Source organism: Botryllus schlosseri, chromosome 15 (genome assembly GCF_051294905.1).
Source record: "Botryllus schlosseri isolate E-star chromosome 15, Bs_hap1, whole genome shotgun sequence".
NCBI classification, from domain to species: Eukaryota; Metazoa; Chordata; class Ascidiacea; order Stolidobranchia; family Styelidae; genus Botryllus; species Botryllus schlosseri.
The window spans coordinates 21,606,004-21,628,109 of record NC_137250.1 but is presented as its reverse complement, the minus strand read 5'-3'; the positions used below and the strand labels follow the sequence as shown (position 1 = coordinate 21,628,109).

Here is a 22,106-nt window from a genome sequence, read left to right as displayed (position 1 = left end):
TCTCACAAGAAGGCACATATTCAAAGATCCAAAATCGTAGGAAACTTCCTTCCTGTATTTTCCGATTATACCTGTTCGCGAGATGAATCGTGGTCTCCGTGGTCGCCACCTCCGTCGCGCATTTCAGCTTCTCTTCCGTAGCCTTCTCGAATTCCCCGGTCAGCCTGGCCAGGTCTTCGTCCAGCTGCGCAAGCTTGGCGCGAATCTCGTCCAGCTTTTTCTGCGCCGTAGCCAGCTCCACGTTGGCCTCTTCCAAGGCTTCGCGCTTTGGCTGCACGTCGCAGTACACGTCGTACCTGGACATTGCCACATTGTGATCAAAGTAGTTACCTTGATAGTGAAGTAGAAGTGAAAGTAATACCATAAATATCTACTCAATTACAAGTAGAAGTAGTGATTCGGAAGACATGTCCAAGCTAGATGCAGTGGAAATGGAATATGAAAGTTCTTCTTCGATACACGCCCCATATCAAACAAGTGTTCCCCGTGAAACCAATACAGGTTTTGCATGAACACCACGCCTAATATCCCTAACCCCCAACACATTAGTGCCAGAGATGAGCTTGGATTCGGATTAAGATTTGAAAAAAACGGATTTGTGAAATTTTGTCGGATTTGGATTGGATTAGGATTAGAGATTTTTTCTGAACGGATTAGGATTTGGATTGGATTTATCAATTTTGTCGTGTGGCGAATGGCGACAAACTTTATTCAGATCGGTTATTAATGTACATACGGTACACTATGGTACACTCGAAGCAATGAACATGAGAGGTGCAGCCCTATGGTTAAGTTTTCTTAAATCAAGAGAGTTGTTGGTTGTGAAAGAAAAATTTCCAATTCCTCGCTTGTATAAATTAGCCTATTTACTGAATTTCAAGTTAGAATCGGATTAGGATTGGACACAGATTTGAATATACAAAAGTTCTGGATTAGCATTTTTGGATTAGGATTTGAAGTTTCGGATTTGGATGGGATTAGGACATAAAAATTCCAAATCCGCTCATCTCCGATTTGTGCCTAACACCAACCCAAAACACAATAAATTTTGACGTTTATAAATTTTTTTGTGGAGTTCATGTGAAACATTTTGGTTTCATGTGAATCACTAGCTTGATACGGAGCGTGTAGCGAAAAAGCCCCGTTAGTTTTTGCTACAGAAGTCGTTAATCGCAAACGAACAGGGAGAATATATAATGTAATATGTAATACCAATTGACGATGTTGATGACCCAGGCGCAAAGCCCGGCGGCCGCGACCGATTTCTTCCTCGCCGTCTCCTCGTTGAAGTTTTCGTCGGCCATGTATTTGCGAACTTCTCTCAAACTCGTGTCGGGAATGTCCTCTTTCTTGTAATTCTTCAGGGAGTCGAGAAATTGGTCGACCTGTCGTATTTTCAAAGTGCGGCGTGTGATTAACTATCAAACACTACTAAATGTTATATACGGTATGTATTTACCAGTATAATATTTCTGCAAAAAAAGGGTTTTGGATTTATTTAATGAAAAAAATATTAAATTTTAAAATCAAATTTTACTGGCTACCCCACGAGATCGTTAGATTGTCTGTAAAAACGATGCAAAAAAAGTTATTTTTGAACAGCCCCACAGATACATACATACGGTGTGATTAAGCATTAACTATCAAGCATAATTATATTATATATATGCTGATCGGTAAAATAATTCTGCATTGTTACATACACACGAAAGTATACACAATAGCGTAAAAAGTTGTAAAAAAAAGTAATTTTGCCTAAAAACTAAGCAGAATTAATTTATACGCATAACCATGTTTGTCAATATTACAAGTCGGAACATTTTTCAATTGCAAAAAGGCAAATTCAAATTTTTTACCGCTCCCATGAAGATTTTAGCCGCTTTCCAGCTGCGATCTTTGGGAATTTTGCCCGCCGGGGCGCAGAGACACATCACAGCCGCCATGATGTTGATAATGCCTTGCACCGGTTGTCCGAACGTTTTCAGTTCGGTCAAGTTTGTTCTGTTTAACGTGTCCAGGGCTTTCGTAGCGGCCTGAAATTTAAATCATTAGTAATCTCAAAATGTAGGCCCACCATCGAACAATATATTCGTATTCAAAAATTGTAAAACAAATCATCTTTCTCACCACCAAAGCAGGCTCTGCCTTCTCCAATTCTTCTTCGCAAATCCTTTGCTTTTCGGCAACTTCCGCGGCCTTAACCGCAACCTGAACAAGATACATGATGAAGTCATAAAGCACAGTATTGTTTGGAGCATGTTCATCTCACTTTCTTCTCTTCCTCGTCGGCAATTTCTTTTTCTTTTGTTACATGCTCGGTTTGACTTCCGACATTGGCTAGCAAAGCTTCCGTTTCCTCACTTCTCGTCCTGAGCTCGAGCTCTTGAGAGGCTAACTTGGATTTCAAGTCGTCAACCTGGGTTGAAAGTGAACTTTGGGAGTCTGTTGCCAATTTCTGATCTACTATTGACCAGAGGTGGTCAGTAACGAAGTACTTCTACTTTTTCGAAGTACTCAAGTAGTTTTCCTCTACTGCTGGTACTTACTCAAGTAGATCTTTTTTTTCGCTACTTCTACTTCATGACATTTTGTGAACTTCTTACTCACTTTTCGCTATTTTCAGTTTGTCAAGTAGAAGTAGTTTAATCCCCCAATAAGAAAGATAGCTTAAGCAATTTCGGGCCTGTTTTCACGTAGTACCAACATTTCATTTTCATAAAAATCATGCAATACTTGAAATTTTCGTTGCGCTTCGCGCACAGAAGATATGAAGTGACATATATGTTTCAGCGAAAGTATCGCTGAATATAATTTAGATACCAGGTTGTGTGGTCCCGTTTACACCACATTGTGGCCTATATCAAATATTTCATCACAGTTAGTATGGTCCCCCCATAACGTTTGAAACTAACGTTTCGCAATCTAGCAATTACATATTCTACCTAGCAGCCCATGACATGTCCTAATCTGGAAAAGGAGACATTGAGTTTTTTTTAACGTTAGACCTGTCTTAAGCAGACCATCGTTGAAACCTTCTGGACAAAAGACATGTAATATATTTTCCGCTTTTTAGAAGCGGTACTTCTATTTGTCTTTCAATTACGAGTATTATACGTTGAGTTCTAATTATAGTTTCAGTTCGTTTGTCTGGAGAAAATGCATGTGGAAGTATAAAAGCTAGTGTAGTGTAATGCCTAATATTTTCCGAAGATAAAAGAGTACACTATAAGGTATTTTTATGATTAGTCATATTTTTAATTACCGTATAGTAATCACGCAAAGTGTTAAAGCCGTATCCGACACAGCTTCGCCGAACTGCGCTTCGATTGAACTAGGGGCCTTGTAATATGGGGGAGGGCGCCATGCCATGATGATATTCTCTAAAACGTGGTGTTCGAGTAAACAAAGGATTAGTATCGTATTTCCATATCAACACTATCATTTACATCCCATGATATGGACGACTGCTTATTTTGTCAAAAATTAACACCTCCTGGGATGCATCAATATGAATCAAGCTCTCTATGTCTTCCACATAACTCCATTTACAGCTTTTGACAGTCCATGCGAACGAATTACGATCGTTTTCACAACTACTTACTTACTTGAGTAGATTTAAAGCCAGTCAATTCTACTTCCACTTCAAGTAGTTTTAGGTTGCTTATGAAAGAAGTACTTCCACATGTACTTGGGTGGATTTTTGCGTCGCTACTTCTACTTCTACTTGAGTAGCTTTCTTGACTACTTTGACCACCTCTGATAACTGTACAATTCGTGACATAATGTGGTGTAATGTATAGACTGGGGAAGGTCGAACACTGTTTCGAGCAGTAGTACCATTAATGCCAGTAGATCGAATTGCATTGCACATTGTGTGTCTTGAGAGGATGAATATAGTAGAATAATTGACAGGATTTTTTATGATAACCTGAATTTTGTCGTCATATCAGAACTCGCTTAATGATCCAAATTTCAAATAAACGACTGGTAGGCGTAGCAGAAACTTGATTAACACAAAACTTTTATTTTACATTGTATTTCGTAATACAATTGCATTACCTGCTCAGAAGTGTTCAGCAGTTTATGAAGCCCGTTCTCCAGCCGATCCATTTTCGCTGTGAGATCCTTGTTGGTTTCAATCACCAGGTGCTTGTAAAGCGCGATTTGTTCCAGAAAACTTTTCGGGGTGGTGTAGTTGTGTCTGAAAGTACATCGAACATTTTCCTATTCAAAATCCAGATTCAAATTTTCAGGATCTCGATTATAACCTGGTGAGAAAGTTAAGAACTAGTGATGTAGACTAATCAACGGCAATTAAGAACATACAGAATCAATCACCTCCTCTCATTAGTCCTGTAGAGGTGGCTGGCGTGATTGACGGACTTGTGAACTTGAGCCATGAATTCCGCGATGCTCTGAACTAGATCTTCGCTGTTCTCGAGAGACTCGATCTCTTCGATCTCGGCCACAAACCGGTGACTGACGCTGACCAGGGCCTCGTGCGGCCACTCTTGAAACCAGTCGGTCGAGCAGCAGTTGACCAGGGCCGGAAATTTTCTGGCGCGAACGCGTAGAGTCGAGCCCACCGGGGAAAAGCACAGCACGATCTGGTCAAAAAAATTTTTAGTTGAATAAATTGCAGTATGGGACAGATAGATAATTTTAGTCTTATTAGACTACTAATAAGTAGGAAATCACGGTAATCTAATTCTAAACTAATTTGTGAAATGTTTCCATGCTTTAATTTTAATTTAATTTCTGGTTTCAGCCATATGGTAGTGTATGGATATGCTGCCATAGTGAATTACAAACGATTGGTCCCAACGCTGTCAATAGATCCCTTACTTAGGTTACTATTAGCTAGGGATAAGTAGATATTTCACTTTCGACTAGGACCTTGTGTTATGAGAGTGAGCCTCCATAGCAGGGATCAAAAGGTCATCAAACAAATAAGAAAAACTCTAATTATCGTGTATTTGTATACACTTCGAAGCAATGTAGTTCATAAACTTGTAAAACTCAATTAGATAGTTTGCATTCTGTTCTGCATCAATTCCGGTGACAAGATATTGTTCTGAGACATATGTGGACCGTTTCTATGCTTGATATTCACAGTAAAGCAAGGATTAGCATCGACATCACTGAGGACGACCGTCTCAGTCTTATCTGCATTCAGACTAAGTTTGTATGCTCACAGCTTTGAGGTCTCTATTTATAAACCCATGAAGATCATTGACAGTGATTGAAAAGGTAAAAATGCCTTTCTCTCCCCCTTGGCTACGCAAGAGGGTGTATAAAATTTACCATAGATTGTTGTGACAATTATACCATTACGCAAGGAACTGCTTATCGCCAATTATACAACCACCATAACAATAAACAAATTACAAACTCTATCATATAATCACTGGTTTAACTGAGTGACCTAATCAACAATAGATGTCTAATTGGTACCGTCATTGAAAATGCTATTGTCCCCAAGTAATACTGTTATGAATAAAACTTAAGGGTTACAATTATACAGCCAACCCATAACAGTGTAATAAACAAATTTTACACCCCTCAATCAAAATAATCACTGGTTGCGTGACCTAATTCCCAGGTATTTTGTACCCAAGAATTATTGATGTGAATGTAACTGCTGGGTAACAATTATGCACCCACTGTTGATTAAGTCACGCAATGAACCCATAACTGTGAATTAAACAGATTATACATTGGACAATCATAAAAATCACTGGCTTCACTACATGACCCAATTCTTAGTGTGTCTTTAATTGGCACCTTACAGTATTTAGTAGAAACGTTTAAAAGGTAAGTTTGTACCCGAGAATTAAAGTCGCAGACTTGGCAACACATTACAAGTGTCTGACTGCACTAGTATTCCGTGACTTGATATTAGCACAGAGCAAAATCAAGACCTAATTCCAAACATTATTATCTAAGGAGTTGGAGAGTGAAAGTGTAAATTAGAGCAAGATTTTTTCAGACAAGAGAGAGAAAGAGAGAATCTATATTTATCAATAACATGTATAACAATGTTACAATGTGATATACAGATGAACAAGGCATAGACATAAAGCTCAATAACAGAGTCATCAAATCCTAGCCACCCACACCAGAAACATCTTATTACAGAAGTTGTTACCCTCAAAATATACAAATGAAAAAGACAAAATCATGGAAGCATGATGGAAGAATTAGAAATTCAACGATTAAAATAAGGTCTACAGCTACTTGATAAAATAAAATATAGCCGGCGATTAAGAGCAGAGAGCTTAAACATTGTTTGGACGCACAGATGTTAGCAAAGGATCTACAAATATTCATATGCAATTGCATAGTATATTGATATTGAAATGAACCCAAATATTTTCGGCTGACACTCGTCAGGGGTAATCGTCTGCAACTAGTAAAGAGTTGGAAAAAACATTCTGTATCAAAAAGAATCGTATCACAAAATATGACGACACCAGCATAAAATTTCGAATGACAGATCATTCAATTTACTATTTTAGATGGTACTCGAACTCCTATTGTTGACACAGCCTCGGCTGGTGTATTTTGATAAAAGTCGACTCCAAGCCACTTGAATGAAAACGTGAACAGCCCCTCCCAACGACATGAAATCTGTTGTCTCGGTCATTTTTCGCACAAGCGGAATGATCAACAGATGCTTGCCAATGGCGGCGATTAGCCCTGATGAGTGTCAGCCCGAAAATATACGCGTTCATTTCAATATGAAAATACTACCGTATTCAATTGTATATTAAAGTTCTGTACCTCCAAGAAGCTCCTAAAATATTCCTATCCGCGTACTATTTAAAATCAGCTAATTCCTGAGGGATTCACCTTGAGCTGCATGCGCACTTTGTGGAGGAAAAACTTCCAGCAATTCTCCCTCGAGTCATACTCGCCGCTGGCTCGGACTTCAGAACGTACGCCCGACACTATATCGCCGATCTCTTCGTCCGTGAATAAGTCAGAAATTTCACCTGGACAATCAGACGTGGTTAGTAGCGAAGTACTTCTACTTTTTCAGAGTAGCCTACCCAAGAAGGTATTTTAGACTACCTCTACTTCCACTTCAGCTTCTAAACAAATTTAGGCCTAGAACTCCTACTCATTTACCTGCTTCTACTTGGGTAGAAATTTATGTTACAATATATCCACAATAGCGTCTGTACCAATAACTGCATCTGATTTAATTTGTAAACCACCTGTTGCAAGATGGTCGTTGATCAGAACAAGAAATTTCTCGTCAGCCACATGCGCATCCGTCATCAAAAACATCGTCCCGATTCCTTTCAAGCCTGTTCTGGTGTAGAGGTTCGCCAGATCGGCCTGCAAAGCAAAATTAGTCTCAGCAGTCTACAAGCATTCGGTTGATCAGTAACAATTGCGATATTCAGCTGTGGGTTGCTACAAAACAATATTTGGAAAAAAAGTATTGGAGTACTTGGTTGCAGAAAGGTTTACCAAGTCACCAACCTTCAAGTCTGGCATATCGTATCCCTTCTTCAGAGTCAACTGGAACACGTTGAGTCCCGATATATAGGCCGCCAGTCGTGAGAGGCTCTGTTTTCCGCTACCACCCACCCCAACCAGGAGTGCGTTCCCTCGCGGAGACTCAAGAATGCGATTAATTCGACATCTGTGGAATAGAAGAATTGCAAATCCCGACATTTCCCATATAAAGCAGCATGCCCTTCGAATCATTTCAAACCAAAATATCATCTTTGTTACTGACAGTAAAACCGTTTTATGTAACACGAGACCAACTACTCCTGACAATCATAAATTTTACCCAAATAGAATAATATACTCGACGAATACACGTACGTACAGTACAGTCGTACCCCCCCCCCCCCCCCCACACACACACATACATATCGTCGCTCTGGAATCCAAGTGTCTATTTTACACATTTTGAGAGAATCAAGTATTTGTAAAGTTTTCATTTTCTTTCACCTTGGCCAGAATAAACTTTGAAACAATGTCAAGCATATCCATGGCCATGATACGGCCGAAAAGATTGAAAACTTTACTACAGAAACCTAATGCTTGATATGTTAACATGATATGTCTGACATAGACTCAAAGTTCACCATGGTGAAGATATGTCCGACAGAAAATGAAAACTTTTATACATAATGAGGTAGTGACAAATTTTTGCACTGGATGAGGTCTGGAAGAATATATAAATATTTGGTCAAGAAATAAATAGGTTCAAATTCTAGTGGCATAATCACAGAATAAAGTTCGAAAACTATCGACCAGCAGCTTGATTAAATCGGGTGTAAACAAAACCATTCCACCAAATTCGTATACATAAAAAATTAACAGGAAACTATAACTATCTCACTCACATATGTCTTATCGCATCGTCAAACAGCACAAGCGGCATTTCCGGCAACACATCGTTATGGCTTTCGAGAGCTTCCGTCAAAGTCTGTTGCAAAGTTTCGAATTTCTTCACGGCCATGTACTTTGGCTCGCCAGTGCCTTCCGCGAAATGACAGAAGATGTTTGGCTCTTCGTGCAGTTTGCCTTGATAATCCTCGTTGGGCTGAAGTAAAATTGAAACCTTTGATTAAAGCTTTTCTTCCAGCACTGAAATTATACGCTCCTCGCTACTAAGAGTTAATTTAACAACAAGAATAATAGTTCTGATACTATTTTCCACTGCGCAAGGCTGTAAACCTTGATTTGTTGTATCGCAGCATACGAAACGTATGGCAGTCCTGTAAAGTCCTCATCAGCCCCCCCTCCCCCCGCATTGGCACAAAGCGCAATGAAGCAGGCATGGTCTAAAAATTTCCGAATAATCTTCAATGAAGGTTTGTAACGACCCCAGTCGAATTGTTGACTCAATTTGACTCGAGTCATTTTCTTGAAAATAAAAAATGACTCGATTTGAATCGACCCGAGACAATTTGATGTATCGACTATACTTGTACTCGTGTGATTTTGCATGACTCGACACGTTCTATATGACTTAGTCAAGTCTGGTATATCAGGGTTAATAATTGAAAATCAGACCCAGAAACTGTCTTCATCTGTTTCAAAAAACATGTTTAGAGGGAGAAAAAGAGTATATTATGAACGCGAGGCCTTCGATATCACCCAAGAGTTTTACAGAAGTGACTTGAACCTGACTTGAACTCGATAATGAAAAGTAAACACTACGAATCGGACTCGAGTCTTAACACTATGACCCCGACTCGGGCAGTTGCTCCGTGACTTGGACTAGAACTTGACTCGGTGGTGAATTGAAAATGACTCGTCTTGACTCGAGTCAAAACTACGAAAGTAAAATTGACTTGTGACTTGTTCACAGCCGTGCTTTAATGTGATGTAAAAGTGGCATTATATTCTTTATGGTCGTATAAAAGGTGCGTATCCTAACTTTCATCAACATCATTCATGCTGACGTGACTTCAAGAGTGATACATAATCAGAATCGAATCATTCATTTTGCCCAGCCCTACACGACCAGTAGTATTTTCACCCACATCGAATACTCTGCCCGAGATTTCTTTCAGTATTTTCGCGAAATTCTCAGCGTCCTTCTCGTCGGCCATTTTGTCGCCGTAAACCCGGCTGGATTCGTGCAGCCAGAGTCTGTGTAAGTCAAACTGAGTCTTGACGCACTCGTGACTTGAAAACAGCATACCCTGTGAAGATGTAACCAAAGATTAAACCAATGAATATCAAGTAGTCACATGGATACTGCATATGTGAAATAAGAAGAGTTGTAGCACCCGGACTTTGCCATAGTGGCAACTATAGTTAATGCTATTCTAATTTGTGAATAGTTTCTATGTTATAATTTTAGTTCGAACACAATTTATGGTTTCCATGAAAATGCTACATTTGAACTGTATAGTGCAACAAACGATTCAATATGAGCTAAACTTGATGCAATGTACAAGTTTTCGTGAATTATGTAATTCTAATTCTAATCTAATTTGGAAAAAACTGTATTTGTAATTCTAATTCTAACCTAATTTGGAATAACTGTGTATATGTAATTCTAATTCTAACCTAATTTGGAACAACTGTGTATCTGTAATTCTAATTCTAACCTAATTTGGAACAACTGTGTACCTGTAATTCTAATTCTAATCTACTTTGAAAAAAACTGTGTAGCTGTAATTCCAATTCTAATCTAATTTGGCAACACTGTGAAGCTGTAATTCCAATTGTTATCTAATTTGAAAAATACTTTAGCTGTAATTCTAATTTCTAATCTAAGTTGAAAAAAATGTGTAGCTGTAATTCCAATTCTAATCTAATTTGAAAAAATGTGTAGCTGTAAGTGAAATTCTAATCTAATTTGGAAACACTGTGTAGCTGTAATTCTGATTCTAATATAATTGGAAAAAGCTACAAAAAGTTTTAGCTGACCAACTCTGGCAGCGACTAGAGGTGGTCACTTGTCAGTAACGAAGTACTTCTACATTGTAGTAGAACTGAAGTAGGTTTTGGCTAATTGCACTACTTACTCAGGCAGTTAAGATTTTAGACCAATTCTACTTCGCAGTTTTGATTGTTATACACAAAACTGGACCCAGAATACTCATTTCATTTACTTACTTGGAAATAGCTACTTGGCGAGACCCTAGGAGGTACGGCTACTTTTATTTGTACTTGAGCATAAATTAACGATACTCCTACTTCTACTTGAGTACCGACGATGGCGAATGTCACTACATTAAGGAACAATCTTCGAAAAAATATCAAGTTACAGAGATACCCAGTAATTTCCACATATCTAATTCGTGGAGATCTATCCCAAAACGACGTTCTAATTCTAAAATCGAAACTGTAAACACTGCTCAAGAATAAGTTGAGATAGATTAAATCCACTTGAGTACAAAATTAGAAGGACTCATTCACTGAATCAACAGTGAACATCCATTTGGTACATAGCCAACCTGGAATATGTTGGAGAGATCGCGCAGATTGAAGATGTAATGGAACTTGATGGCGGTCGGTAAGAATGCAGTTGACACGCGCAGATGCAGTTGAATCGCTGCGGCCACGATCTCATCGCACGACCGTACGACCGGAGTCGGAAAACGTTGATCTGTTGAATTGTATAGATTCGAGACGGATGCAACATCGAGCTAGAGCTAGGCTATGTTGATAATGATGATTTTGTATCACTTGCGCTAACTCGTACAAACTAACAATCTAGATAGCTGACGCTCAACTTATAGCTGATTTAAGAGTAGTTCTAGTTCTGGTTGCGCATTTAAAAAGTAGCCGTTTTGCGTGAATTGCAACACGGGCGTTCTGTTGCGTGATGCTCTTACAGACATTGCTAGCTACAGCGGCGTAGGTGAGTTTAAAATGTCGAAACTGTGGTATTATGATATGCTTGATTGATCATAGCGATGGGTTCGGTATTGTTTTGATGACAGACAAGCATGTGGTCTGCTGGTAATACACTTGGAGTTCGGCTTGTAAAGGTATCTGTCTAAGTAGTCAGTCTTACAGCTAGAAGCTCGGTGATAATACTACAGAAACGCCATCCTTTAGAAATGTCAATCCGACCTCCGATATTTCATGGATCATTTGCAATTTAGTAATTTATATTATCAGTTTAGTTGAGGATGTTTAAAGGACGTGAGTTCGAGTTGCGGTTTGGACAATCAATCAATCAATCAATCAGCTTTATCAATATTTTCATCATTTCAAAACATCACAAGACTGCGATACAATGAAAAGATATGAAGGTGTCGAAACAACTTGGAGTAGCCTTTAAGATCAGACACCCACCTTAGCCTAGGCGAAGTAAAGAAGAGGCAGGCACACTGAATGAAAAGTAGTGCAGAGAATATAAGACGCAAGCGACAAAATGTGGCGGAGGGCGAGGTCGATGTTATAGGTCGTGGTCCGGTAGTCCTGAAGGCTGGCTAGTATTCATTTAGAAGAAATTGCTTGTATTTCGACTTGAATGCGGACATGTTCGACGACTGTGCGATAGCCAGCGAGAAGCTGTTCCACAATTGGGGTCCGGCATACTTGATAGAGCAATGCGTTTTCTTCTATTCCGTCCAGATCATATGGTAGTTGTTTTCCGCTGGCGCGCGTGTGCTCTACTTGTGCGCTTTTGACTCCGAGGCAATGTTAAACTGTTGTATAATGTATATATTGCACAGTGCATGCTGCTTGTTAGTCATTTTCTGTGTTAGCCTTGGAATGTGTCTGCAACTGTGGTGGCTAACCCGGTAACGCACTCTCTACCCAGGGTAACCGTGAATAATTGATTACAGCCAGTTCTCAGCGTGCTCGCAATCGTTTCGATATGGCCTTATGTATTGTTCTTCACGATTATTCCTTCGACTGCGTTCAGTGCGTTGTGTGTGTGTGACTCGACACAGGGAAATCTAGACCTAATCTAGATATTTCGGGACTCTCTGCAGTGTAAAACCACTGCTATTCAAACTGATGTTAGCTGGTATAAAAAGGGGTCTCAAGCCGTAGACAAAACGGCACAACTTCCTAATTTTATCATGCTAGGAGTCGGTAGCCTTCAGTTCAGTTCCGTTAAGTAACAATTTTATCAGATCAGTACACCACAATATTGCGATTCAATGAAAAGATGAGCAGGTGTCGAAACGATTCGGAGTAGTCTTTGAAATCGGACATCCACCTTGGCCTTAGGCGATGTAAAGATGATGCATGCACAATTGCACATTGCACACTGCATAAAAAGTATTAGAAGGTGACATAAAAGGACAAGCGACAAAAGGAGTCTTAATCTCGTTATGCACATATAATACAAGATCCCGTGCTATATAGTCTATAAACCGGGGCTCTTCAACCAGGTGCATCGTATACTCTGGGCTGTACCATAATTATTAAAGGGCGTACCACTCGGGTGGGGTGTACCAGATCCGCAATACTACATTACATCTAGCTATCACAATAATACACAGGTTTATGCTCCAGAACAGGCTGACCGGATGTGCAACATCGTACAATGTTCATATTAACTGTACGCCGGTGACGAATTACGTTTCATTTGTGATGTCATAAGCAAATGTTTCACCTCATTTAACAGTTGGAAATGGACTTATCGGTTCTTTTTCGAGTAGCACTGGGTAAAGCTGTGTTCAGCCTGCGATATCTGTTTATAATGATTGTCGATGAAATCTCCGATATATCTCAGACATTTTAAATTGGTACTTCCTACGAGACGCATAAAATAGCGCAGCGAACATAATTGCAGAGGCGTAGCCAGGAGGTCTCTGGGGTCGAATTGAGAACCACTGTCTTAGATGGTGGTCCGGTAAACTCTTGCCGGGGTGGTTTATGATACATTTTTACTGTACCGACAATCCTGGTGGGAGGTCGAGAAATAGCAATATGTAACAAAGTGAATAATAAACGAGAAGACGAATGATCATTGATCTTTCATCATTAATTTTGTGTCGAAAATTTTCGTCGAAGACCCTCAATCAGCTGTACCGGTCGATCTGATCGCAAGGACCGATAATGGATAAATATTTGACAGTAGGCCTATTGTGTGAAACAGAATGCCAATAACTTTTCTCAACATTTATATCCGTGATTTTTGTGTATATATAGTAAACCTGCAGGGACTTGCTGCTGCTACAACAGCTAGCAGCTTTATATGCTCAAGGTATATGTCAAGAATTCAGTGATGGCACAGAATACCACAAGGTCTCTCCGTCGAGCAGCGTTCCCGGTAGCCAATTTAACATGAGTACTTGTCGTCCAGATGGGCCATGACGTTTATATGTAATCGGAATGCATAATTAAACACCCCTTGGTTAGGCTTACTATTGAGTATGGAATCGGTGTATTATGTGGTCAGGGGTGTACGAGATTTGAGTAAACCTACAAAGGGTGTACCAACATGAAAAAGGTTATAGAGCACTGCTATATACGACGGAATTGGCATCGCTTTATACTTTTATCTTCTAGTTACCGTGGACCAGCAATCACTTTTGCGTTCAATTAACCAGGCTTCTGTGGATTCGACATATCGCTATATTGAGGCCTATTTAGCAATTACCTCGCCTATTGTGTGTTTATCTGAAGAGCATTACGCTGAGGTTGCGCGGCAACTGTTCTCCCAAGCAAAATATTGTATTTCAAAATATTTGGAAATCCCGAAGTCCGTACAATGGAAAGGTTGGCGTCAGTGAAACGAGGACTTCCGCAATGCAAGTAATTATTGCACACCGATGCAAGATCAACCCAATACGTAGACCTGCACGTCCGCTAAGAAAGTATTCACGCATTCGTTTGGCTATATTTTCATGCAATATCTGCAGATCGTAGTTGAAGCAAGTACCACGTAATCGAGAAGGATATACCTGAGTGAATCGACTTTGAAAAGTTCAAATATGTACCTTTTATGCGACTACGACGAATACAATGCCAGTTTTACATCAAATATGAGATTACTTGGTGCTTTTTTCGACCGTACCTATTTCATTGCACTTCGCGACCCAGGGATATCTAAACACCGGGATGTCGCACTCTCTCGTTTTCACTCTCGGCGCCGAGCGACAGGAGTGCCACATGTTCTTTGTTCAGATACCCGCCTTGATTAAAATACACATGCTTTCAGTTACTGATATTTGGTACATTCGTTTTCAGCTCTGTATGATATAACCAGAATGTCTGCTAGGCAGTTATTTGAGAACCAAGAAAATTCATGTCAGTCAGCAGTAGTGGGATATTCCCAGTAACCGATAACAGTATTATCTACGCTATCGATGCGTTCGAGGTGGCACTCCTATTGCACGCCTCTAAAACGAGCGATACATCCCGGTGTTTAGATATCCCTGTTCGCGACCATACCGTGGTTGGTGGGTCCGTACGTGTTTCGTATGCGGCGACACGGCCAATCGAGGTTAACGACTTTCCGCAGTGGAATATAGTATCGAGACTGTAATTCTCGTTGGGCATGACTTCCGTGCTTGGATTAATGTGTCCAGCACTACTAATAACTAGATTACATCATAATAATCGGACGTATTGGAGGCTAGGCAGACAGATTATATGCGCAAACTGTGCCGGCTCAACTCGCAATTAAAACCTGTAATAATCTGCCACTAAGGAATATTCGTAGCGAGGCTGCGAGCGCGCGAAATGTATTCCTGTTACTGACATAAATTGTTGATATAATCACTAATCAGCACGCACGTTGATTACAAAAACGCTCGTCCTTGATTAGGTCATAATGATTAGACAATACTAAAGATAGACAACACTAAAGAGTGAAGATAGCAAGAAGCGTACAAGAATAGTTAAGGAAAAAGGAAAGCGCCAAAAAGAAAGATAGGCGAGAGAAGATCACTTTATTGGGCGTTGGGTCAAGCTGGATGTTACATTAATAGGTTTGTACTTGGTCGCATCGGCATTCTCCTATATCGCATTGTGTCCTGTGTATTGCATTGCAGTGTGTGGAATGAGAATATTACCGCTCATTGTGATTACTACAATTATTATAGGATATACTATTCAGTTGCATGTTGGAGTCCTGTACCTCCGAGAAGCGCTTCAAAGAGTATAATACTAAGGTCGCCTATTTATTGTTTCTACTAAGCGGCGACAAATAGTGGGTATAAATCAGCACGAGCTTTGACGAACCGCCCAGACCTGAATTTATGATTAGCCTAATTCGTTGTCTGCGCGTGGTATCGGTAGAATATTTAGGTCATTTATGCGTGGCTGCTTCTGGTTTATTATGCGCGCGAAGTTTGAAAGAACCGTATATTATTTTGTGGTCTAGCGAGGCGGGCGGCGAATATAGATCTGATTCCGGTGTTGGCAAGTTCAGATTATTAATAACTTCATCAGTTAGAACAGGCTAAGATAGCGATACAATGAATAAATAGGAATGAGTCGAGATGGATTCGATTCTTTCATTCAAACACCAGCCTTGGGCTAAGAACACGAAGCCGAATATAAGAGTGTATTGAAGGTACAGGACTTCGGTATACAATTGAATAGGATATTCATATTGAAATGAAACCCGAATATTTTCGGCTGACACTCGTCAGGAGTAATCTATTCAATTGTATACTGAGTTCTGTACCTCCAAGAAACTCTCCAATGTTTTTTCTTATTCTCTACTACTTGCTGACGATTACCCCGACGAGTGTCAGCCGAAGATACTCGGGTTTCATTTCAATATGAACACAATAATATAAGACTGTTCGCATGTTCGGGCTTCGGGCAGTCAGTCGTTAGCCAGAAAAAGTAGTCCGTTATTAATCTCAGGCGCAGGCTAGTACTTATCGAGTAGAAACTGCTTATGTTTTATTTTCGAAGTGTGTTCTAGGAAGGCAATACGCCCAACCCTAGGCGACCGACGGATCGCCGGCGAAAATACGGTTTACGGCATATTGCCGGCGATCCGCACGTGGTGATATCTGCGTCAGGAATATCTAAACACCGGGATGTATCGCTCGTTTTAGAGGCGTGCAATAGGAGTGCCACCTCGAACGCATCGATAGCGTAGATAATACTGTTATCGGTTACTGGGAATATCCCACTACTGCTGACTGACATGAATTTTCTTGGTTCTCAAATAACTGCCTAGCAGACATTCTGGTTATATCATACAGAGCTGAAAACGAATGTACCAAATATCAGTAACTGAAAGCATGTGTATTTTAATCAAGGCGGGTATCTGAACAAAGAACATGTGGCACTCCTGTCGCTCGGCGCCGAGAGTGAAAACGAGAGAGTGCGACATCCCGGTGTTTAGATATCCCTGATCTGCGTGAAGGGATGTCGTCGATTGCTTGCCATTCTAGGAGCTGCGGCGAGCTTTGGATCGATTATTATTTGTCTGTCGCCTGCGGTGCGGAGGGCCTGCTCACTCCAGAAGTCATCGATTTTTCAGATTCGAAGCCTTTGCGAAGGAAACCATATAACTTCTACTCGATAGTAAGCAGCCAAATTTCCTACACTCAATAGTAAGGAAGCTTAATTTCCTCTATTGATTGATCGTGACCAGTCGGTGCTTGAGTGGTCACTGGTCATTGATCAAATATGGATGATTCTGTGGAAGTTGCACACAAGGAACACGGGGTATATACGATATATCGTTTCGAGGGGAAATCCAGTATATTCAAACCAGGCAGATCGCGGAGAGAATTGCTTAGGTCGATTATTCGTTGCTGTGTGTGCGTCTTCGCGCCAAGACTTGATGACTCAGTTGACAATCTAAAGCTAATGTAATGAATGTTTATGTTTACCTCTTGGCGCCAAAATTTGACCTGTCGATGAGGTAATCCTTTCTAACACGCGTTGGTGGAAATTGGAAAGCTACCACGTCAACTACGGCATGGTATGTTCATGAACATTTTCTTGTGTACTAGGATCTCTAACAGCTATCTAAACTGTAGTGTAATTAAACGAGGCTACACTCGGCGGCTAGGCGAATTTCGCGCCCTGGTGTCACTGTTCAGTGTTCATACGGCGCAATACGACCATATAACCCCACGTATTTATGCGTGAATTTTGTACCTTGATATCAGTGTTGCATGCCACAATACGACAAAATCACGCCACGTATGCAGACGCACGGGGCGTGATGATTGAGCGAAGTATATTTAAAAGATGAAAACGGAAAATGCCACAACTGCAACGCAACAACCACAAAACGACCTCTCTCTCCGCAGACACAATGATCATGATATTTTTTGATGTATTTGTATTTCTTCATTATTTCTTTCGTGATAACTATGCCCGTCGCCCATGTTCAGAAAACTTCGTTGCCTATTACTATCTCGATTTTGAAGTCGTGCGGCCCGCAGCCTCTACGAATTTTGAAAAATGACACGCGACCCGTTTTGAGCTTGCCAAAGAGTCCGGAAGTGCTGTCAATTAGCGAGTCCCTGATCTCTCGCGAACAATCCAACACGCGCCCGTATCAACGCGAATTACGTCGCCTCGGAGACGATTTGCGCAGGTCAAAATGTCCGCGTTGTTATGGCACCGATTTCAGGTGGTTAAAACCTTTCTCTTCTTTTATAGCTCAAGCCTTGACACGCATCTACTGATGGTTATGTTTAGTAATAGCTGACATCAATTACGCAAGTTTCGCGACGTCACTCATTAATCCCAAACCCTAATCCGCATAAACTTAACGACATTGACTTAAAGCCATCGAAAGATAGGAGCCCGAACATGGTAGGCCCGAGACGCGATAGTTTTGCCAGCGACGAATTCCGAGCGCGCGGCAGTCAATGACCTAGTTTCGCAATCATCTCAGTGGGATATCGCGTCGCGTTACATTGTGGATGTGTAGGGTGCATTGACCAATATCGCTAATTGTCTTCTCGCTAATGGGCCGCGCGCAACACTGACTTGTTGAATTGCAACTGAACAGTGAACATGTCGAGAAAACTTTGAGATCCACTGTGATAGACGCATTTCATGATCAAGTTTTGACTCCTCACAGCGTTAGTGTTACTCTTCAGAATTAACTAACCTTGAAAGCGATGGATAGTAGTGCCGGGGTTTCCCAGGTAGACGAATATTTCATTGTGCTGGTGCCACCAAAGCCATGGCCGAAAAACATACGTTTGAAGATAGTGGAGTCGGACCGATATCATGAAATGATATCATCTTTCAAGACACCGGAGCAAGCCGTGTCTGAGAGCAAAGTATCGAAATTGTTCTCTAGTTATCTGACTTCGGCAACACTATCAACATCCGATACATCGTGTACGTGCACGTCTACTGCTACAAATTCTGCTGGCGCGTCTTTAAAACCCGAGAATCGTGACGTCGGAACACAAGTGAACATGCTACAAACTGGGGTCGTGCGTCCCGTACTAAGACATGCCCATGGTGCGGAATCTCGACAATACAGCAATCAAAGACATTCTATGGGTATGTCGTCGAAGGCGCATGATAGCAGCAACGACAGCACCACAGAAGCGAAATTAAAGTATTTCCGAACGGTACTGACTAAACTGCAGGTAGGCTTTTATTTGTAACCACCCAGATATGACTAAGCAATAGTAGCGGGTGTCAGTGGTTATCGGCCTTTTCGACCTCCCGGCACCCCTCTCGAAGGGAGAAATAGAACGCGGCACCCTACTACCTTGAGTGGCTACTAGCGTACAGTTACACGTTGCACCACTGCAACACAAATGCGTCGCGGGTTCGACTCGGACCGAGGTCGACTCCAGAATCCCTTCCTAATTGTTAGGGGTTTATCTGGGCTCGTCCTCATAAACGGTGCCCTTAAAACACTCTAGGGCAAAAGTGGGCATCGTAAAAATCGTAATAAACAGTATCGGTTAGCTGTACCGTGACCATAGATGTCGAAGATTTCACAAGATTATGACTAGGGAAAGAAACTCACCAATCTTAGTCGCGTTAGTTATCTCTAGGGGAAGTTTTTGTTGCAGTAAAATCCGCGGAAAGTTGCATTTATTTTTCCACAAAAGTTGCACTAAAAGACCGCATTTTGATCCCAGTTCCTCTTCCGATATGCAGTTTTCCATCAGCATTCTCTATTGATTGACTAAAAAAAAGGTCTGTCATACCTGTAAGAGCGATACTTCAGTGCTGATTTACGGTATTTCAGTCGTATTTGGCCGTGTATTTCACCAAAATCAAAAATACCTTCATGAAAAATCGGAGAAGTTGCTTGAAATATCATGGACAAAAGTAGCACGAAGTTGCACTATAACAGATTTCTTCAAACAGCTTACACAGCATTCTACATATTTATGAGTATTTAGGAAGCTGCCTGAAGCTGTAAAAAAAAGTTGCAAAAGTTGCAAAAACTTGTCCTAGTTATCACCTTCCCAACTGCTACTAAATGTGGGCGAGATAGCGTACCACCACCAATGACGGCGAAGGCCCTGGATTGATTCTCGACAGTAGCAATTTCAGTAGCGGCAGTGGTTCTCAACCTTTTTCGATCCATCGCCCCCTTTTCACGCTTAACACCGATCATCGCCGCCCAAATTTTGTGTACCGAAAAATGGGCATACGAACTATAATCACCCGCGGGTTGACTAAAAAAAAGGTCAGTCATTTTTACGCCTCATCGCCCCTAGACCGCTTAATCACCCCCTGGGGGGCGATATCGCCCACGTTGGGGACCACCGATCTAGAACAAGGTGAGTTGGTGCGGAACGTTTTTTCAGGTAACCCAGCAATCAAGTCAATGGAAAAATGTTTTTGACCACCCTATCGGACATGAAATGAGCTAAAAGGGCTGCACCTGGACACCTGGAACTAGAAGCTATATGGAATATCAATATTGCAATCTTAGCATACAATAGCCCTGTCTCCCAACTACCATGCTGTGAAGTCATGTAATGTGATGACATTTTTGACCTCTAATGGTCTGTACATAGTAATATTGCTTTCAAAGTTTGGTGATGATTGATCATAAACGGCACACCAATACCAGGTCGGGCTCTAAGTCTTCACAACGTCGTTTAATTTCTTCACAGAACTTGGTAACCACTGGAACATACGGTCGCCCATCGAGATGGCATAAACTTTTGGACGGCTACGTCGATCACGTGTGTCGTGTCTACGAAATGATCACGACCGACGACATTAGCAGAATCGAAGCGTTCGTGAGAGAGACAGAACACCAACGCTTTTCCCACGAACTGTACTGGAAATGGTCGCGTGGGAAGGCGGCAAATGAAAATCGAAAAAAACACACAGTGAAAACCGGCATGCGGAGGCCTTCAAACCCTTCGGTTATGCACAAGGCCGGGTCACGGACACCTTTTACAAATTCTAATCACCACTTCAACCTCGCACCTGAGACAGTAATTGGACGTAACGTTCTTGGACGTAACTTTCAGTACCACAATACATTTATCCCTTCTTCAGAAGAGCATTCACAAAACTGCTTTCCTACCCCAAATAGTCCATTTCCGCAATATCCACCGCAGGATTCCGACCACCGCATTCCTTCACCGTACGCAATAGGCTGGGAACAGAGGCAATTGGATAAGGGGCATGAAAGCTATGACCCTGGAGCCTGGGAGCCGTTTTCAGAACAGCCTCCAAGACGTTTGGTTCAAACGATGAAGGATCCAAGGCTCCGTAGGCTGCGTAAAAGACCACATGACGGCATCATACCCTTAATGCAAGCACGGCCTGTACCGACGCAGACCTACCTATCTTAACATGAAGATCTCGCTACATTCAATGTCATAAATGTGGAAAGTTACTACCTTAACTATCTTCCACCAGCGAAGGTTGCACTCAGTTCAGTGTGTAATGGTATTTTTGAACACACCATTTTTTAAATTTTAGTAAGCTCACGTTCCAGACATTTCAAAGGACACACGGTGAATAAAGAAGGGGATCTTATTTCTGATGCCTTGTTACTCGTGCAACATACTTCTCAAAACATCAACGCATTCTAAGCTTGTTGCTGCTTTATAAACCTCTTATCCTGATCTGTGACCAGTTTCTATTTCCTTTGCAGGCTTGTTTGTCTTTGTTGTGTTATTTGAAGCGATGGACACTTTAAGTGATACTTTGATACAATATCTGATACAGTCACTAATATGTAAAAAGCTCAACCCTGAGATGTGAAAAGCTCAACCCTGAGATGTGACAAGTTAGCAGTTCTTTTTTAGACCTGTTTGTGTTTGTATTGTGTTGATTACATCGCTCTTAGAGACGAAGTTTTTAGTTCTCGTTTGGGGACCTTTTTGTATGTGTATTGTTGATTGTATGATTCTTCGAAGTGATGGATATATGATGCAATAGATTCGTTAAGCAACGTTTGATGCTACCATTTGATACAATCACGAGTTCCTGGTTCTTTTGCAGACCTGTTTGTACTTGTATTGTTGATTGCTTGATTCTTTGACACGATTGATATATAATACATATTTCGTTGAGTGACATTTGATATGAACATTTGATACGACCACTAATTTTACGAAAGCTCAATGCTGAAGTGTGACAACTTTCTAATTCATCCGCAGTTCTGTTTCTATGTATATTGCGTTGATGACGTGATTTCTCCAAGATAAACAATACAATGGATATTGACAATGTTGACAATCACCAAGCACAAGTGAACAAATATACTTCTATGCTATACA

The 22,106-nt window shown here is 41.0% G+C and overlaps 3 protein-coding genes across 5 annotated transcripts in view; 2 read left to right on the top strand and 1 right to left on the bottom strand.

The window, feature by feature from the left end:
* Nucleotides 1–22,106, top strand: part of LOC145457194 (FACT complex subunit SPT16-like) — a 284,951-nt gene that overhangs the window by 83,946 nt on the left and 178,899 nt on the right. The window lies entirely within an intron of this gene.
* The window catches only part of LOC145457338 (dynein beta chain, ciliary-like), an 84,484-nt gene that overhangs the window by 18,031 nt on the left and 44,347 nt on the right, over nt 1–22,106 (bottom strand). For both annotated transcript variants that reach the window (XM_080335529.1, XM_080335531.1), the window contains exons 54-66: nt 10,941–11,092; nt 9,516–9,677; nt 8,370–8,569; nt 7,492–7,654; nt 7,221–7,344; nt 6,853–6,995; nt 4,339–4,607; nt 4,060–4,201; nt 2,270–2,416; nt 2,128–2,208; nt 1,857–2,033; nt 1,213–1,385; nt 72–296 (exon numbers count right to left, since the gene is read on the bottom strand). In XM_080335529.1, the coding sequence (XP_080191655.1) occupies nt 72–296; nt 1,213–1,385; nt 1,857–2,033; nt 2,128–2,208; nt 2,270–2,416; nt 4,060–4,201; nt 4,339–4,607; nt 6,853–6,995; nt 7,221–7,344; nt 7,492–7,654; nt 8,370–8,569; nt 9,516–9,677; nt 10,941–11,092 (2,158 nt within the window). The remainder of the gene's footprint in view (nt 1–71; nt 297–1,212; nt 1,386–1,856; nt 2,034–2,127; nt 2,209–2,269; nt 2,417–4,059; nt 4,202–4,338; nt 4,608–6,852; nt 6,996–7,220; nt 7,345–7,491; nt 7,655–8,369; nt 8,570–9,515; nt 9,678–10,940; nt 11,093–22,106) is intronic.
* LOC145457340 (uncharacterized) lies at nt 16,767–22,056 on the top strand. 2 transcript variants are annotated; one of them, XM_080335534.1, is made up of 3 exons: nt 16,767–17,347; nt 18,483–18,986; nt 20,481–22,056. In XM_080335534.1, exons 2-3 carry the CDS (start codon nt 18,504–18,506, stop codon nt 21,171–21,173), a joined length of 1,176 nt encoding a protein of 391 aa, XP_080191660.1. In that variant the 5' UTR covers nt 16,767–17,347; nt 18,483–18,503; the 3' UTR covers nt 21,174–22,056. The 2 variants fall into 2 exon arrangements, with proteins under 2 accessions (XP_080191660.1, XP_080191659.1); XM_080335533.1 differs by having other exon boundaries at nt 16,767–18,986.

Bases quoted from the DNA above. Each gene is read 5' to 3' on its own strand.
- LOC145457340 (XM_080335534.1), top strand. From the start codon at position 18,504: ATGGATAGTAGTGCCGGGGTTTCCCAGGTAGACGAATATTTCATTGTG. The intron at 18,987-20,480 runs GTAGGCTTTTAT...ATTTCTTCACAG, and splicing joins CGGTACTGACTAAACTGCAG to AACTTGGTAACCACTGGAAC.